Below are 18,997 nucleotides of genomic sequence, written 5' to 3' on the forward strand. Positions count from 1 at the left end.
CAGCGACGCTATTTATTCTCTGATTATCTTTTCTTACACATTATGATACCATTTTTTATAATGAACATTTCTTTCTTTATTCCATTTATTAGTAAATATAATCAACACATGGTAGCTAGGTGTTTTTTATTTTCTCCTCATGGAATAGCAGATTTTGATTTCCAGTACTGTGAATTTATTTTTATTATATTTGTTCACTTTGGGGATACTTCTTATTTCATTTTGTCTTCATAAAATCTACACCATGGGCTAAGCCGTTTATTTAGCTTTGAGCATCTTTTTTAAATGATTGAGCAATGTTTTCGCCTGCCCAATAAATCCTAAGGTAGGCTATAGATTTGTACTTAAGATTGTCAGTATTTTCTATCAACATTGATGTACATTTTATGATAACATTCAAGGAAAATGTTTGTGATGAACCTGAAATGTATAAATACATAGATATAAATATATATATATATGTTTTATTGTTGATTCAATGAGCTGGATAAAATAAACTAATGTGTAGATGACCTGCAGCACATTCTTTGAGCACATTCATGACGAAAAATATCGCAACATACGATGACGATCACAGAAGAGTTGGACTCCACTCAACACTGATGTTTGTGTTGCTCTAGCACTGCCTGGTGGACATTCTAGAAACGGCACTTTGTTTCAGATGTTCGATTATGCCTCAGCGCAACCAACGGCGGGCGGAGTCACTGACGCACATACATGACTTTATTTCGTAACGTGATAGTGAACCCAAAATTATTATAAAAACATACAACGTCTACACATAATTAAATCCCATCGATCCTGGACAACAGTTATAACTTATACGTTATTTCGCTATGCCGGAAACCAACCGAGGTATGAAAGGTGAGCACTAAACCAACTGACACGTCACGTGACGTGACGTGACGCAAGCCAACATGGCGCCGCAGTGCTGAGGCAGCAGCAGCCCCGTCTCACCCGCCGCTCTGGACCACAGACACCGAGAACCAGCCTGGTTTACCTTAGCCTCTCTCCGCCCCCTGCCTCCACGCAGGGCCACAGGGCCAGGCCCGACATGACGGCCTGAACCGGCAGCACCTCCACCGCTCCCCCGGCCAGAGATGCTCCAGCAGCAGCCGCGACGACCACCCTCCTCTCACCCACAACACGCATCCCGGTCCCCGGCGGAGAGCACCCGCACCAAGAGCATGTTCCTCTCCCGGGCGCTGGAGAAGATCCTTTCCGACAAGGAGGTGAAGAGGAGCCAACACAACCAGCTACGGAAAGCCTGCCAGGTCGCACTCGGTGAGTCGGGAGCTCGGTGGTTCACTAGGCGGTCTTGTCGCCCCGGTTCTGTTGAGGTTTAGAGCGGGCTGACAGACGTGGAAGCCCCGCTAGGCGGAAGGGGAAAGGTGCGCTAGTCGTTAGCGTAGCGTTAGCCTAGCCGTTAGCACCCGAACGGCCTTCCTGTGCGCACACGCACACACACAGGCAGAGTGTCAGGTGGCAACGGCGGCTAGCCACTGCTAGTTGTGTGACAGTCGGGGGGTCGTCAGCAGCCCACCCCTCGCTACGTGATGCATCGTTTTGAGGAGTTTTCTCGCCGTGGCTGACTGGAGCCGAGCTGTGTGGATGTTTGGGCTCGCACTGTTGACATGTTAGCCGCAGTCACTGGGGCCAGATGGCAGCAGGAGAGCCGCCGTGGTGCTTATAAGTGGGGTTGTGTGTGTTGTGTGTGTGTTGGTATGTTAGGGTTAGGATACTCTACCAGGACTGTAATGCAAGTCCAGGATCTGCTGACGTTGATTGCTTTCAATCAACACAACCCCCTGCTGTGTGTTACACAAGTTACACACGCATACTATACACACACACACACACACACACACACACACACACACACACACACACACACACACACACACACACACACACACACACACACACACACACACACACACACACACACACACACACACACGCGCACTTCCGTTGCCCAGTAATATGTGTGTACACGTTAGCCTGGGGAAGGCTGTGGATCCTGTTTGAATGAAGTGCCGTGCTCCTCCTTGATCAACACTCACTGCATACGGGAGCCGCGTCTGTCTTGTTGACTCCTCCTCACGTCTTGCCAATAGTTCCACGTCACTCCGGTTCTGCTTGTTTGGGGTTTGCACCTTCTTCCTAGATCAACATGTACTGTTGTAAAGTTTTAGTCGATCCTCCACAACAAAAATGTTTGGGTTCTCTCTTCTCTGGGATGACAGTTGGCATGTAGTGTTTGGTTGAGTGTGGGTTTGTCTCGTCATTCTTCATTCTACAGATATGATCTTTAGGCCATTTCCTCAAATCATTGAATATGTGTGTTTTTAATGGTGTATATACCAATATATATGATACAATATATGATATATATATGTTAGCCTATGTGTAATTCTTTAGTATCTGTATTTTAAAAACAACTATTCTGACATTACCGCGTATCGGTCATGGATTGATGATCATTATGGTGGTTAGTAGACCTGTTTGAGTGGCTGTTTTAGGGAAGACGGAGCACTTGCTGTATAGCCACAGGGTCTTTCAGATTTCTGATGAGTCGGCTGCGCCATAGTTTGCACGTAAATATTACATTATCACCTGTTGTTATTAACGGTTTATTTTAATCTTTGTTAGCACGCCCTCGCAAACTCAGTTTTAACATTGCCCCTGCCAAATACATTTAACTGTTTAGCGCACGCACTGCCAGTAAAGTTTGTTTCTGCTCGATCGGGCGGGTATGGACTCGTAGGTCCTCATGTCTGAGTATGTAGAGCTGGAAACCAGATGGAGATCTAGTGCCAAACTGTGGGGAGTTGCGCTAACAAGATTATCTTCAATCATCAATCTAAGCCAGCTGAGCATGCAGTATTTAAAATAAGGCTTTGGGTGGGATAGTTTAGGGGTTAAGGTGTTTGACTCCCTGCTGATGACATTCAACCCCTAAAGTCCACAGTCCACCTATAGGCATCCTAGAGCATGATGCTTCTGACCCTTACGTGGTGCTTAATGAGCTGTCTCTGTACTGTCAAACCCCTACCTGCTCCTTAATGACGTGTGTCAGAATTCACTGGAAGATTCTTTGGGTAAAAGCGTCTGCTAAAATGTTAATTATTAATTAAAGTGTGTGTGTATGTTTCTAAGGAAGTTGATGAGGATATGACTGGAAGGTAAACATAGACACCTGCCGCCACCTCTTTTCTGGACAGCTGCAGGCTTAGATTAAGTGTGTGTGTGTGTGTGTGTGTGTGTGTGTGTGTGTGTGTGTGTGTGTGTGTGTGTGTGTGTGTGTGTGTGTGTGTGTGTGTGTGTGTGTGTGTGTGTGTGTGTGTGTGTGTGTGTGTGTGGACAGTCATATGGGCACTGCTCTCAGTTGCTGAAAGGTCAAAGGTCATCCTCACTAACCCTTCTCCTTCCTGTCTCCCTTCACAGATGAAATCAAGGTTGAGCTCGAGAAACAAAAGTAAGTAGAACAACTTCTTTTACTTTTTAAAAATGATTTTTCAAAGTGCATGGAGGTGGTTTAGGGCCCTTGCTTTTGTTCAGGAGTTTAGGGCGCCAGCAGTATCAGAACAGCTCTGACCTCATCTCCGTTACGCACGCAGTAACAGAAGCTCTCTGACGGGGGAGAGCTGCAGCCTGGTGTTAAAACATTAAAGACCACAAATTAGTCCTGTTGAACGTTGGCTTCTGGTCTCTCTCTCTCTTATGTCTCTGTCGCTCCCTTCCTCTCTCTCTCCCTCTCCCTCCCTTCCTCTCTCTCTCCCTCTCCCTCCCTGCCTATATCGCTCTCTGTCTCTGCTCTCGCTCTCGCTCCCTGCCTGCCTATGTCTCTTTATCAGAGATGGCACAGTTGTTCCACCCAGGGCGAACTACATCGAGGCCGATAAGTACGTCCTGCCGTTTGAGCTGGCCTGTCAATCAAAGTCCCCCCGGATAGTCAGCACCTCCCTCGACTGTCTGCAGGTACACAGATGCACACGTACACACACACTCTGAGGAAGTACACACACACTCTGAGGAAGTACACACACATACTCTGAGGAAGTACAAACACACTTTGAGGAAGTACACACACACTCTGAGGAAGTACAAACACACTCTGAGGAAGTACACACACACTCTGAGGAAGTACACACACACACTCTGAGGAAGTACACACACACTCTGAGGAAGTACACACACACACTCTGAGGAAGTACACACACACTCTGATGATGTACAAACACACTGCGATGAAGTACATTCACACACCTACTGATGAAGTGCACACACACAAGTACTGATCAAGTGCGCGCACGCACGCACGCACGCACGCACACACACACACACACGTACACGCACACGTGCACGCATGTACTGATGAAGTACACAAATGCCCTCATGCTGTGACCTAGTGTTGTGTGTGGAGCCCCCCCCCTCTCTCTCTCTCTCTGAGCCGTGCGCTGTGTTCCCCCCCCCTGTAGAAGCTGATCGCCTACGGGCACATCACAGGGAACGCACCCGATGGAGGGAGCCCGGGGAAGAGGCTCATCGACCGCCTGGTGGAGACCGTGTGCAACTGCTTCCAGGGGCCCCAGACCGACGACGGGGTTCAGCTGCAGATCATCAAGGTGGGGGCCCCCAGCCATCCCTCTGATTGGTCCATTGATTGATATTAGGTTTATCTCTATTTTTACTAATTTCTACTGCTATTAAATCACCATTTATTGATGTTATTTACGTCTCTAATCTTAATAATATCTACTATAGAATCAACATCTATTGACTTGGATTATCGAGTTGCTGTTTAAAGTTGTTTTGATGTCATTTTATTAATATATTTAGTAAAATGTATAACAGGATGATATTGTTCTGATCAATATCCCGTCCTGACCAGTCAGCATTCCCTCATGACTAATGGTGCTGATCTTTATCCTTATGTGCTGTGAACAAGCTAAAAGCTAAATAGCATCTCAGCAGTGCCATCAGTGTTAAAAGCCCCGTGGAAGAGAGATAGAAAGGTCTGGATGAGATAGGGGGCTGTGCAATGTAGTGGATGATAAAACCTCCCAGTTGACCCAAGGTTTAGCGCTGGAGTTCATAATCTGTCCTACATCTCGTTCCTCAAAGTGTCAGGGTGACATAATCTGGTGTAGTTTGATAAAAGCGATAGTTGGATCGGGCTCAGTGTTATCAGAGTGGTTTACAGTGGACTGGTTGCAGGAGGAAAAAGGTTAATCAGTAATCCGGTTTGAACTGGTTGTCGGAGGAAAAGGTCCTGTTGGCGTTCTCATGAAGGGAACGACCGGCTCGTTCAGGGACAAAGTCTGTGTCGCTTCAGCCCAGAGGAGAAAATAAATCAACCTTAAAGTAAATGTTGACCTATGATTTATGAAGCCCCCTACCGTGTTGATTGGATGCACGGACACTTTAATAACTTTACACAACGTCGATATAAAGTCACTATATCAACCTGCACAAGCTGCCTAGACGTCGTCTATATTTAATCAAGAACCGATTTGAACACCAATTTGTTGGGTTCATTCGTTATCAGCACTGGGAAAAGGGAAGTGCTTCAAATGGACTACATCTGTTTTAAATGGTAAATGGTAAATTGACTGGATTTATACAGCGCTTTTCTTACCAGTGGCCACTCAAAGCACTTTACCATAATGACTAACATTCACTAACATTTATGCACACATTCACACACCGATGGCGGTGTCAGCCATGCAAGGCGACAGCCAGCTCGTCGGGAGCAGTCAGGGTGAGGCGTCTTGCTCAGGGACACCGGCTAGGAGGAGCCGGGGATCGAACCGGCAACCTTCCGGTTCCCAGCCAACCCGCTCAACCTCCTGAGCCACATGCCGCCCGAGTTTTGTATTGATGTTGTAAACAGTACATTCAAACCCCTGAATCTTTATCGTCCCCCCCCCCCCCCCCCCCCCAGGCCCTCCTGACGACAGTGACCTCCCCCCACATCGAGATCCACGAGGGCACAGTTCTGCTGACGGTGCGGACCTGCTACAACATCTACCTGGCCAGCAGGAACCTCATCAACCAGACCACGGCCAAGGCCACGCTCACGCAGATGCTCAACGTCATCTTCACGCGCATGGAGAGCCAGGCAGTGAGTCACACCTCCACCTGCTCACACCTCCACCTGCTCACACTTCCTCACACCTCTACCTCCACCTGCTCTCCGCTGACGGAGCTGTAGAGCCTGATGTCTGTTGCCTCTGTATCAGCAGACATATTGGTCACGTTACATGATGTCTAATTATGATGTAACTACATTTATGACGTCATGTTTGCTGTGATATACTGAGACCCAGCTCTCCTGCAGAATCCCTCAGGCATTGCTCATTCTTATTCTACTCCTCCTCCACCTTTTCTTCTCCTTATCCTCCACCGTCTTCTGCTCCTCCAATTTCCTTCTTCTTCTTCTACTCCTCCAATTTTTCTTCTTCTTCTTCTACTCCTTTTCCTTCATCTTCTTCTACCCCTCCTTTTTCTCCTACTTTTCCTTTTTCTCCTTTTTCTCCTTCTTCTTCAACTCTTCCTTCTCCTTCTTCTTCTACTCGTCCTTTTCCTTCTCCTTCTTCTTCTATTCTTCCTTTTCCTTCTCCTTCTTCTTCTACTCTTCCTTTTCCTTCTCCTTCTTTTTCTACTCATTTTCCTTCTTCATCTTCTTCTACTCTTCCTTTTCTTTCTCCTTCTTCTTCTTCTTCTACTCTTCCTTCTCCTTCTCCTTCTTCTTCTTCGGTGGTGTTCAGGCTCTGGAGGCCCAGCAGGAGCAGGAGAAGGACCGGCTCCGCCCTCCCCAGCAGCACCCCTCCCCCGTCCCAGGAGGAGGAGGAGGAGGAGGAGGAGGAGGCGGGGGGAGGAGGAGGAGGTCAGGGTCGCCCCGCTCCGACCGCTCCCCCACCCCCGAGCCCGGCAGCTCTGCCTCCCCCTCCCCCGCCGCCAGCACTCCCGACCTGACCGCCGTCGACCCCGGCACCGCCACCACCCCGACCCCCACTCCCCCTCCTCCGCCCGCCCCGGCGGAAGACGTCGCCATGGAAACGCCCTCCATCAACGGGGAGGCTGAGCACGGTGATGCCGCGGAGGAGGAGGAGGAGGAGAGAGGAGGAGGAGGAGGAGCAGCAGTAGTGGTGGAGCACCCAATGCCCTCCACAGGTGGGTGCTTGGTTAACACCACCAGACTGGGCCGCTCGGGTGGGGCTAGTGACGTGTTGGTTCAGATCCCCCCCCCCGTTGACACGGTCCGTCTGACCCGCTGTCAGGTCAGAGCTCCGACTGACGGACACACGCGCAGCGTTGCCAGATTGGGCCCGATTGGGCCCGATTTCCCGCCCAACCTGGCAACCCTGGCTGCAGCACACTGCAGCCAGGGTTGCCAGATTGGGTGGGAAATCTGACCCAATCTGGTAACGCTGCGCGCTGACGTGAGTCGTAGGGCGGTGGTGGAGCCTTGAGTGATGGTTTAACCGGATGCCCCAGGAGCGATAACGTAGCCTTTAGTTTCAGACATGCAAACGGCGCGCTTTTTGGCGCGAGTCGCTTTTTTATCATACATTTTGGCGACCAGTGTGGTTCGTGCAGATCCGAAGAGTTTTTCTTTTTGGGGGGGGGGGGGTCGATCGGTGCTCGCGTACAGGTGTCAATATTCCGTAATCTGATTGACTGAGACCCCCCGTGCCTTCGAGGTAAAGAAAAGTGATTCCGGAAATGATTTTGTTAGGGGACCAATCACAGCCCTTGCCGTCGCGTCAAAATATTGGATGCGCATGCGCACGGTAGAGCTTGGCTCGGGCTCAGAAAATAAAGCCTGACCCCGAGCTCGTGCACGTTCTGTCCGAGCCCGGCCCGACCCGTTTGTTCAAGGCCAACAGAGAGGAAGGTCTGCTGACAGAGCCGGTAGAGGAGACGACCATGATATGTTATGTTGTGCGTCCTTGCACTTAAAAATAGTACTTGAAGCATCTTATCCTAGCTATCTTTGTTGTGTACAGGGAATGGATTAAACTAACATTCGTAAGTGCTTGCCACTTGGTTCTTTGAACCTCCTTACTGTACCGACAATGATATATCGTTGTTTATCTTTCTTCTGACAAATTTACTTAGTGTAAGTCGCTTGGGATAAAAGCGTCGTAAATGCCCTAAATGTAAATGTTCATGTAATGTAAATGATGATGAATACTGAAATGGATGCTCCCTTTATTACGATTCTCCTAAAGAAGCAGTGGGTGATAGGATGGATCAGCTACGGTTGGTCTTGATACACTTCATAACTCCCGTTATCGTTGTTTGAACCCCGTCTCAGACTCTGTGTTTGAGGAAGAGGCCTCAGCGTCTCCCCCGAGTGACGGGACCCCCCCCAGTGATGGGACCCCCCCCAGTGATGGGACCCCCCCCAGTGACCAGGCCACCCCCCATAGCGATGGGGCCACACCCCCGGAGGTGGGCGACGACCAGCCAGAGTACGAGAGCGCACAGTCCCGGCCCGCCACGGAGGGGGAGGAGCCTCCGACCATGACCCCGCCCACACAGACCCACACAGGTCAGACTCCGCCCACCGGCTCGTAACCTTGGAAACCACCAACTGACCGAATGAGTGTCTGGTCTGAACCAGTCGCAGTAGGAAAAACCTTTTTTAAAAAGAAAATGTACGCATTTTAAAAAAGACGAATTTGAATCGGTTGCATTTCCCATCGTGCTCAAATTGTCAGGGAGGTCATCAAGAGATGCAAGTCCAGATATAAACCTCACGGCACCTTGAGCATGTTTTAAAATGTGGGGAATAAATAATAATACAAAGACAGGACAGAGGAACGTGGACTTATTCGGGCGAGTCACTCTCCTCCCGATCTCCTCTGAACATGTACTGATGCTCATTTGACCTCTGACCCTCCTGTCTCTTTAACCCCCCCCAGGGTCGGACTCCCCGGCCCCGCCGCGTGTGGAGCACCCCGAGCCAGCGCCCCCCAGGGTCCGGGCGGACCACCACACCAACGGCATCGTGGAGGACCGGGCCTCAGTCTCCTCCACGGACCTGCTGGTGAGTGGGGGCGAGGCTGGGGTCTGACAGGCTAACACGTAGCTCACCTGGATACCTACAGGATGCTAAGCTACGTGCTAGTCTCTCACAGTCTAACGCGTAGCTCACCTGGATACCTACAGGATGCTAAGCTACGTGCTAGTCTCTCACAGGTTAACACGTAGCACACCTGGATACCTACAGGATGCTAAGCTACGTGGTAGTCTCTCACAGGCTGACACGTAGCTCAGCAGGCCCGGATACGAACAGAATGCTAAGCTACGTGCTAGGGTCTCAAAGTGTGTGTATTGTACGCGCTAATTGTATGTTGTACAATTACAACATACATACAATACCAACCAGAGAGGCAGCAGAGAGAGAGGTCATGTTTCCCGAAGCTCCGCTAGGCATTGGAAAAAACTACTTAATTCATCGTTCAGATCTACTTTATCTTATTTTATTTCATGATCATAATACCTAACAATATATAGTTTGTTTCCGTCGTCCTCCATCGCTCGATTCAACAATACATTTTGGCACTTTTTATGACTCCCGGATCAGACCGCAGAAAAAGCCTTGGACTTTCCTATCGCCAACATGCCTCTGTACTCGGATATCTCAGGCACGGAGACTGGGAAATGCACAGACTGCACCAAACTGCAACAGACAGTGGCTTTATTTGAAACGAGACTAGCAGCATTAGAAAAATGCAAAGGACTCCTCCAGGATACAGTGCCGATGGGTGAGTCTGCTGAGCTCACTCAGATACAGCAAGATGATCAAAGCTACACTGTATCCTTCCCGAAGCTGGCCAAGAGAGAGACAGTTCCAGCTGCGTCTCACTGGCACAGAGTCAGCGCTAAGCCAAAACAACATACCAAAGTGAATCAACAAGTTCACTCAACGCCAAATGCTAAGCTACCCAAAGCTAAAGTTACATGTATCAGCCGGATTAGCCCGTCACTGAAATTAACCCTGCCGCTGAAGAACCGGTTCCTGCCACTTCAAGAGTCCACAAACGCACCTGCCACCCATGCACCCCTGAGCCCCGAGATGCGTCCGGACGGACAGTGCGGACAGAGAAAGAACCAGTCGCCATGAAGGCGAGCTGCGCATGCCTCGGCCACCTGTGCACCCCTGACCCCTGAAATGTGTCCGGACAGACGGTACGGACAGAGATGGAACAACCAGTCGCCACTGGTTGGAGGCGGGCTGCGCATGTGTCTGCCACCGTCCAACAAGGGCCCATCTCAGAGAAAGCAGATGAACCAGACACTCTGATTATAGGAGACTCAACCATCAAGGATATAACCGGTTAGAAGATCAAAACATGCAACTACCCATATGGAATGGTTAGTGATATCAACCATGAACTAGCCAAAATCATATTGGGAAAACCCCAAAATCTCACAGATTATTGTGCATGCAGGATTTAATGATATTCAAAGAGAACAGTCAGAACTTCTGAAGAGGGATTACACTGATCTATTGGATACACTGGACAAAATACACATCAAGTCATTCATCAGTGGACCCATACCTGCAGTTGACAGGGGAATAAACAGATTCAGTCGCCTACTTGCACTGAATACATGGCTTTCCAGAGTCTGCAATGAAAGAGGAAGGGGCTTTATTGACAATTTAAACTTATTCTGGGGGCGCAAATATCTTTTCAGAGCAGATGGCCTACACCCAAACAGGTTAGGCTCAAAACTGTTGAGGGACAATCTTCTCTTCTCGCTTTCCCACAAATCTCCATGGTCTGACGCACAGGCCACAGTCAGAGCACAGGTTGAGAAGAAGCGAGACTACAGCCTCCCCGAAACATCTACTCTGCCACTATCTGACACACAGATAGCAGACAGACCTTGAAGAGAGACAACAGCCCGCCCGACGCCATCAACACTGTGCCTTCCCCCATCGCTGATGCTGGCTTGGCGAGGAACGGCCACCCCCCTCCTCTGCATCCCCCCATCGACGATGACCTCCAGCCTCATCTCTCCCATAGCCACAACAACAACTCCAGCCCCAATGTCTCCTCCCTTTGCGATTTTCCAGCCGAATTTAAGAAACTGGAATATGTTGGCATCAAACTTGCATCTGTGTCAATGATGGCATCGCCACGTCATGGCCACAGGCTGATAACACCCAAGAGGATGGCGCCCCAGCCCCCCCCCCTGTACTGATGGTAGTCCTGAGTATTACTGAGACAAAAAAGGGTTCAGCCGTAGACACAGTATAAAGGAAGTTTCACATAATCTGCTGAACCTAAGGTTGCCTACGTCAAAGCAGGGCAACTTTCGCATTCATGCTGTAACCACTAAGAGAGTAAACAAAGGGAAACTTAGACACACTGCTAACCTCACAAATCTCATATCTATTGCCTCCAACCAAAAACAACCTTAAAGCCTATCAACAACACCATCAGGATGGCATTTTTTTTCTATGACTTCACAGAATTATTGTCTAGCATCTCCACAGAATTTGACTGTCTAGTTATAACTGGTGACTTCAATTTTCATACTGATGATTTGAATGACTTTTTACCATTTTGGACACATTTGAACTGTCTCAACATGTGAAAGAGGCTACTCATTGTAAGGGGCACACTCTAGACCTGGTTATCACAAAGGGCCTCAATGTTTCTGATCTCTATGTGACTGATCCTTCCTTGTTTGACCACTTTTGTGTTTTCTTTAACATATCTTTTATTCCCGACATACAGACAAAATCGAACACTGTCAAAAAACGGTATATCAATGAAGATTCTAGTGTACTTTTTAAAAAGGCCATCTCCTTGCTACCACCTCTAAACCCATGTTCTGCTGATGATCTTGTAGAAAACTTTAATTTGAAAATTTTGAAAGTCATAGATGTCATTGCACCTTATAAGGTTAAAACGATTTCTGGAAAGCAAAAGGCACCCTGGAGAAAAGCTGCTTCTGTAACAGCACAGAAAAAAGAATGCAGGAAGGTTGAACGCATCTGGCGTAAAACAAAACTTCATATTCACCATGATATCTATAAAGAGAGCCTCCGTGCCTACAATTTAGACTTAAAAAATGCTAGCGAAACATTTTTCTCCCATATCATTAAAACCAACACTAATAATGCACAAAACCTATTTGCAACTGTTGACAGACTGAACAACCCCCCAACACAAATTCCACCTGATCTCCATTCCACGCAGAAATGCAATGAGTTTGCAGCTTTTTATACTGATAAAATTGAAGGTATCAGACGCATCAATATCTCCACTTCAAACAAAAATGTTGGACTACCACCCTGTTCAGGCAAAAATAACGTGGCAAGGATGGCATGCTTTAATGTTACAGACTCTCAAAATCTTGTGGAAACTGTGACACAACTAAAGCCATCCACCTGTTGCCTTGATACTATACCTACCAACCTCTTTAAGAATGTTTTCGACTGCCTAGCAGTAGACATATTGCAGATAGTTAACAACTCTCTCCAGTCAGGCAATTTCCCAAAAGCTGTGAAAACTGCAGTTATTAAACCCCATTTAAAAAAGCGGAGCCTAGATGCCTCTATTATTAACAACTACAGACCAATATCAAATCATCATAAGTAAAATCATTGAGAAAGTTGTCCTCCAGCAACTTAATCACTTCCTGGCATCAACTGGTTGCTATGACACCTTCCAATCAGGATTTCGACCCCTGCACAGCACTGAGACCGCCCTTATTAAAGTTGTAAACGACATCCGTCTTAACACAGACTCTGGTAATACCTCAATACTAATGCTACTTGACCTCAGTGCTGCATTCGACACTGTAGACCATACATTACTTCTGGAAAGGTTAGAAAACTGGGTGGGGCTTTCAGGCACTGTCTTAAATTGGTTCAGGTCCTACCTACAAAATAGGAACTACTTTGTTTCCATTGGCGACTTTGTATCAGAATCAACCAACGTGACATGTGGAGACCCACAAGGTTCGATCTTAGGACCCTCTTTATTCAACATCTACATGCTCCCACGAGGGCAAATCATGCAAAATAACAATATTGACCATCATTGCTATGCTGATGACACGCAAATCTATGTATCGCTATCACCAAATGACTATCAGCCCATAGATCTGCTGTGCCAGTGCATTGAGCGAAAGTGAAAGAATGGATGTGCCGAAATTTCCTTCAACTAAATGAGGACAAAACAGAGATAATTGTATTTGGTTCTAAAACTGAAAGGCTTAAAGTAACCCAAAACCTTCACTCTCTGTCCCTGAAAACCTCAATCAAAGCCAGGAATCTAGGGGTTATCATGGATTCAGATTTACATTTCGACAGTCACATCAAATCAGTTCCAAAATCGGCATATTATCACCTTAAAAATGTAGCAAGACTTAGAGGGCTCATGTCCACCGAAGACTTACAAAAACTTGTACATGCCTTTATCACTAGTAAGCTTGATTACTGCAATGGTCTCCTTACAGGTCTCCCAAAACAAACTGAGGAGGCTTCAGCTTGTTCAGAATGCTGCTGCTACAGTTCTAACAAAGACCATAAGATTTGATCATATTACACCAATTCTGAAATCGTTACATTGGCTTCCTGTAGGTCAGAGAATTGATTTTAAAATCATGTTGCTAACCTATAAATCCCTACATGGTTTAGGCCCAAAATATTTAACTGATATGCTTCCACTACATCAGCCTTATAGACCACTAAGATCCTCTGAGTCCAATCTGTTAATTATCCCCAGAGTAAACACAAAATATGGGAAAGCAGGATTTAGTTACTATGCAACAAATAGCTGGAATAAACTCCCAGAGGATTTAAGACTTGCCCCAACTCTGAGCACCTTTAAAACAAGACTGAAGACTTTTATGTTTGCTATAGCTTTCTGCTAAATCTTAAATACATTGCACTATCTAAAAACCTTTTTTTAACTTTGCCTTTATTTTCTATTTTAATACTAAAATGCCTTTTTAACTTTCTATTTTACCCATTTCTTTGCGTATGTTTTTCTTTTACTTATCTATTATTTTATTTTATTGTATGACAATGTTTATATGTGAAACACTTTGAGTCTGCCTTGTGTATGAAAAGTGCTATATAAATAAAGTTGCCTTGCCTTGCCTACATCCTTGCAATAAAAAAAATTGTCTTCTGACAAATGTACTTAATGTAAGTGGCTTTGGATAAAAGCGTCTGCTAAATCCAAATACGTGTGTGTTCCCCCCAGGACGCAGAGACCCTGCAGGGGGGCCAGTCCGCGGTGCGGTTCTCCCACATCCTCCAGAAGGACGCCTTCCTCGTGTTCCGCTCCCTCTGCAAGCTCTCCATGAAGCCGCTGGCCGACGGGCCCCCGGACCCCAAGTACGTTACCGGGGTCAGACCCCCAACCCTGGAGACCCTGGGTCAAGACGCACACCCCTAGAGACGCCTGGTCTAGAAGGTTGACCGGGGGAAGTCGTCAGACTCTGCCAGGACCTTTTATCGGTCTCCTTGTCCCAAAGCAGCTCCTAAAATTAACCCCTCAGCCCTAAGCCCCGACTCATAAACCTAACTCTAACCCCTCACCCCTAAGCCCCGACTCATAAACCTAACTCTCAACCCTGACCCTAAACCCTAACTCATAAACCTAACCCCTAAACCCTAACTCATAAACCTAACCCCTAAACCCTAACTCATAAACCTAACCCCGGACGCTAAACCCTAACTCATAAACCTAACTCTAAACCCTGACCCTAAACCCTAACTCATAAACCCAACCTAACCCCTTCCGTCTGTCTCTGAGGTCATGAGCCGGGTGTGGTGAAACATCCGAGGGTGAATCCATCATCCCACTCTTGCTTTAACACAGGATAATTACACTGGTTAGACTCGCTTTTCACCTAAACTCTCCCCTGCCAGGTCTGTATCTCTGGGTCACATTCCTCCTCACCTCACCTGGTGTACTCACCCGAGGCCACTGTATTATTCAGCATGAATCACCTGGTGTTGAATGGCTGAGATCACAGGCTGATAACTCATTGCATTCATAAGGGGAAGCTTTTCCTCAAAACGCTTTTATTCTGAAAGGCACCGTACTACCCAGCTCCTGCTGGTGGCTCCACCTATCTCCTCCTTCAGAGAATGCAGTCTATAGAAAATATAGGTTCCACCTGTGGACACGCAGGGCTCCGGTGCACGTGAATTAGTTTCCGTCCCGGCCGTCATACGATCTGATCAGTGGGCCTATGTAACTCTAAGCCGCTGTAAGCAGAGCTGGATCCGAACCGGTTGGCCTGGGCCGGCGTCCGAGGCCCGGCACGCTTGGGGTTTCCTACGCCAGACTCATTGTGGATCGGTATTTTTAGACCGCTCCTGAATTCATAGTATCTGCGTCTGGGTTTTTTTTTAGGAGGGTGAGCTGAACACTGAGGCTATAGAGTGCGTCGCTCATCTACGTCATCAGAAGCTCTGACGTTTGATCGGTGTACGACCGGTGCTCTGTGCACGGTGCACCTCTGTCCTAGAACGGTGTGCGTCGTTGCGGTCATGCAGATTGGGTTCTGATGCTCCTAATGACGTTGCTGTCGTGGCTACATTGTCAGAGTAGCTTCCCAATGCTGGCCTCTTGAACTTGCCATTAAAGGCACCCAGTGCAACTTTCGAGGCTTAAAAATAAACATTCAATTTCTAGTCTTTTTTACACGTAGTAAGTTTCAATAACTCCATACCATTACATACCGACATTCAAGCAGCAAAGATGAGACGTCGTTGTGTGGTGAGAACTGATACAAAATCGATAACAACAACAATGCCGCCATTTTCTTTATTTTTTGTAACCTACAATAAATAAAGCAGGCTTCCAGTCAATGGAAAAATGGCTTCTCCCCACCGGCGATTGTTGTTGTTTACGATTTTCTATCAGTTCTCACCACACAACGACGTCTCATCTTTGCTCCTTGAATGTCGATATGTAATGGTATGGAGTTATTGAAACTTACTACGTGTAAAAAAGACTAGAAATTGAATGTTTATTTTTCATTGAATGTTTACATAAAGTTGCACTGGGTGCCTTTAACATCCCGTTTTATTCACACCTGTATGATCGTTACGCCCTCACTACCTGGTCTCCCTCTTGGATTTCTCCTCCTTCATATCCTTCCGCTCTGACCAATGGCCATGTCCACACTACAGCTGAATGTAAAATTCACTTCTTCAGACTAGGGATGTTAACCGATGACCGTTTGGCCGATGGTTGACCGTATCAACGTTAACCGATCAATCTTGCCGCTTGTCGGTTAAGAAATAGAGTGTGTGTTGGTTTCACTTCACATAAAAAGATGATCAGGTGAGGTGACTTATTGGAAGTTGGACGGACACCGCGGCTCTAGCCCACTGATTCATTTCTCCTCAAGTCTTAATTATTCCCGCATGCGAGCGGCGGAGAATATGATCTCTAAATTATTATGTGCAGTAGACTAAACGCTATAAGACTACAGTTAGCCATCTCATTCAAAGATCTTTTTGTGTGAAGTGAAAGAAATTATCCCTCACACTCAATATTTCCGTCTCCTCTAAACTAAACAAGCGGCGTCTCTTCGGAGCTGTCATTTTCTTAAATGAGCCGCGGCATTGTTTCAAATGAGCTCCTAAACGCTGCCCTCTTCTCAACGAGGTCCGCGCCATCTCAGACCATTGTGGGTGTTCGAGCCCGCTCTCTACACACGGTCAATTTGCAGTAAGCATGCCTCGTGGTTCAATTCAAACACAGGTCGTGCCGCGGTTAGAGCCACTGCCTCTCACTCGGAGAGTGTGTGTGTGTGTGTGTGTGTTTGTGTGTGTGAGTCGGAGGCAGAACGGGAGAGAGATAAGCAGAGTTACGAAATAGCAAGCGGCTGGCGTGGCTCGAAAATGGCTGTTATTTCAAATAGCACATTTTAATCTGATCGGTTAACCGGTTGAACCTCGGCTCGGTGGTCGTTCAAGAATATTTTACATTTTCGCCATCCCTACTTCAGACCATACTTGAGTTTTCAAAACCCTCTGTCATGCAATGAATGTATACTGACGCCTGAAAAGAATGCTGCTTGATTTCTTTCTTTCTCTCTCTTACCCATACTCTCCAAACCCCATCTCTGACCCGGTGTTGCGTTAACCTCTCACCTCTACTCTAGGGATGCACCGATCCGATATTTGTATCGGTATCGGTACCGATATTGAAGACATTTCTAGATCGGGTATCGGTGACAAATGGGCCGATCCATATTAAAAAAAAAAAAAAATAATAATATTTTTTTTTTTTTTTTTTTACGTTTATGTACATACTTGAATCCTATTCCTACTACCTTGCTGCTTTGATAATTGAATTTCCCACGAAAATGTTCTCACGGGATTAATAAAAGTGTATCTATCTATCTATTGGCTGATCTATTCAGTTTCTATGCTGTGCGCTGTGAGTGACGTCATAAACAAGCAACACGCCGTGCAGAGCCTACAGTGATTGCAAAATGGAGCGAGCAAAAGGATCTGCTATCTGGAGCTATTTCACTTTACCTAAGCCAGCAAGCTCCACGGCTACATGCAACACATGCAAAGTAAATGTCCCGAGGGGTGGTACTAAACCTTCTAGCTTTAATACCACAAACCTTATAAAGCACCTCCAAAAATTCAAGTCTCATGATCCCAGTCTTTTCCCCTCAATGAAACGTACAGTTTGTAGCCATAATTTCGCGCTGTTTTTCTATATCGGTATCGGATCGGTATCGGCCGATACTAAACCTCAGATATCGGTATCGGTATCGGAGGTGAAAAAAGCGGATCGGTGCATCCCTACTCTACTCTCTGTCCTCCATCTTTGACCCTCCTGGTAGTGTGTTTACCTCTCGCCTATGCTTCCCCTGACCCTGTGTTGCGCTACCCCCTGGGTTCCTGCAGGTCTCACGAGCTGCGCTCCAAGGTGGTCTCCCTCCAGCTGCTGCTGTCGGTGCTGCAGGGGGCGGGGCCCGTGTTCCGCACCCACGAGATGTTCGTCAACGCCATCAAGCAGTACCTGTGCGTGGCGCTCTCCAAGAACGGCGTCTCCTCGGTGCCCGAGGTGTTCGAGCTGTCGCTGGCCATCTTCCTCACCCTGCTCTCCCACTTCAAGGTCCACCTCAAGATGCAGATAGAGGTGAGGGAGGGGGCGGGGCCGCCGGTCATGTGACAGGAAGTCCTGGGATGGGTTTCACCCAAGGCCCAAACAATCAAAATAGACTTGGACCAGAGAAGCACATTTGAGAGGTATAGTTCAGCAAAGAAGATTACACACTACCTGGTTTAGAAGGAACGTCAAAATGTATGATTTGTGTCATGCTGCCCTTATCTAAAAGTACGAAGCAGGTTATATAATGCAGTGGACTGTTATTTACTAAACCAGAAAGAGCCCTAAGCCCTAAACCTAATTTATACTATTTTATAGCGATGCTTCTTGTGTCATGAAATCTTGTTGGTAGGTGCTAGCAGGTGGAAGAGATGCGGGTATGTGTTACCACATGTCGGGAGATGTTGGATATTACTATCGGCAGAGCTCCAGTCTCCCTCCAGGCCCAGGTCTGATCCTGTCCTCCCCTCCCCTCCCCTCCAGGTCTTCTTCAGGGAGATCTTCCTGACCATCCTGGAGACGTCCTCCAGCTCCTTCGAGCACAAGTGGATGGTCATCCAAACCCTCACGCGCATCTGTGCAGGTAGCTGTCCTCTGTGCTTCAAACCGGGCTTTAGTCACAGCTCACGTTAGTAAGAACTAACCGTTTGACCGATGGTTGACCGTATCAACGTTAACCGATCGATCTTGTCGCTTGTCGGTTAAAAAATAAATTGGGGTCAGTGTGGACTGTGGAGTGTGTTTTGGTTTCACTTCACACAAAAAGATGAGCAGGTGAGGTGACTTACTGGAAGTTGGACGGACACCACGTCTCTAGCCCACTGATTCATTCCTCCTCAAGTCTTAATTATTTTTTACTTAAT

The 18,997-nt window shown here is 47.2% G+C and overlaps 1 protein-coding gene across 1 annotated transcript in view; it reads left to right on the plus strand.

The window, feature by feature from the left end:
• Positions 1-719: 719 nt before the first annotated feature.
• Positions 720-18,997, plus strand: part of arfgef2 (ADP-ribosylation factor guanine nucleotide-exchange factor 2 (brefeldin A-inhibited)) — a 41,602-nt gene continuing 23,324 nt past the window's right edge. The window contains exons 1-11 of the mRNA XM_060053110.1: positions 720-1,284; positions 3,448-3,478; positions 3,858-3,981; positions 4,482-4,628; positions 5,948-6,127; positions 6,774-7,179; positions 8,327-8,563; positions 8,937-9,061; positions 14,247-14,380; positions 17,930-18,164; positions 18,618-18,717. Coding sequence (XP_059909093.1) covers positions 1,101-1,284; positions 3,448-3,478; positions 3,858-3,981; positions 4,482-4,628; positions 5,948-6,127; positions 6,774-7,179; positions 8,327-8,563; positions 8,937-9,061; positions 14,247-14,380; positions 17,930-18,164; positions 18,618-18,717 — 1,903 coding nt within the window. The 5' untranslated portion in view covers positions 720-1,100. The remainder of the gene's footprint in view (positions 1,285-3,447; positions 3,479-3,857; positions 3,982-4,481; positions 4,629-5,947; positions 6,128-6,773; positions 7,180-8,326; positions 8,564-8,936; positions 9,062-14,246; positions 14,381-17,929; positions 18,165-18,617; positions 18,718-18,997) is intronic.

This window comes from Gadus macrocephalus, chromosome 1 (genome assembly GCF_031168955.1).
Source record: "Gadus macrocephalus chromosome 1, ASM3116895v1".
Taxonomy (NCBI): Eukaryota; Metazoa; Chordata; class Actinopteri; order Gadiformes; family Gadidae; genus Gadus; species Gadus macrocephalus.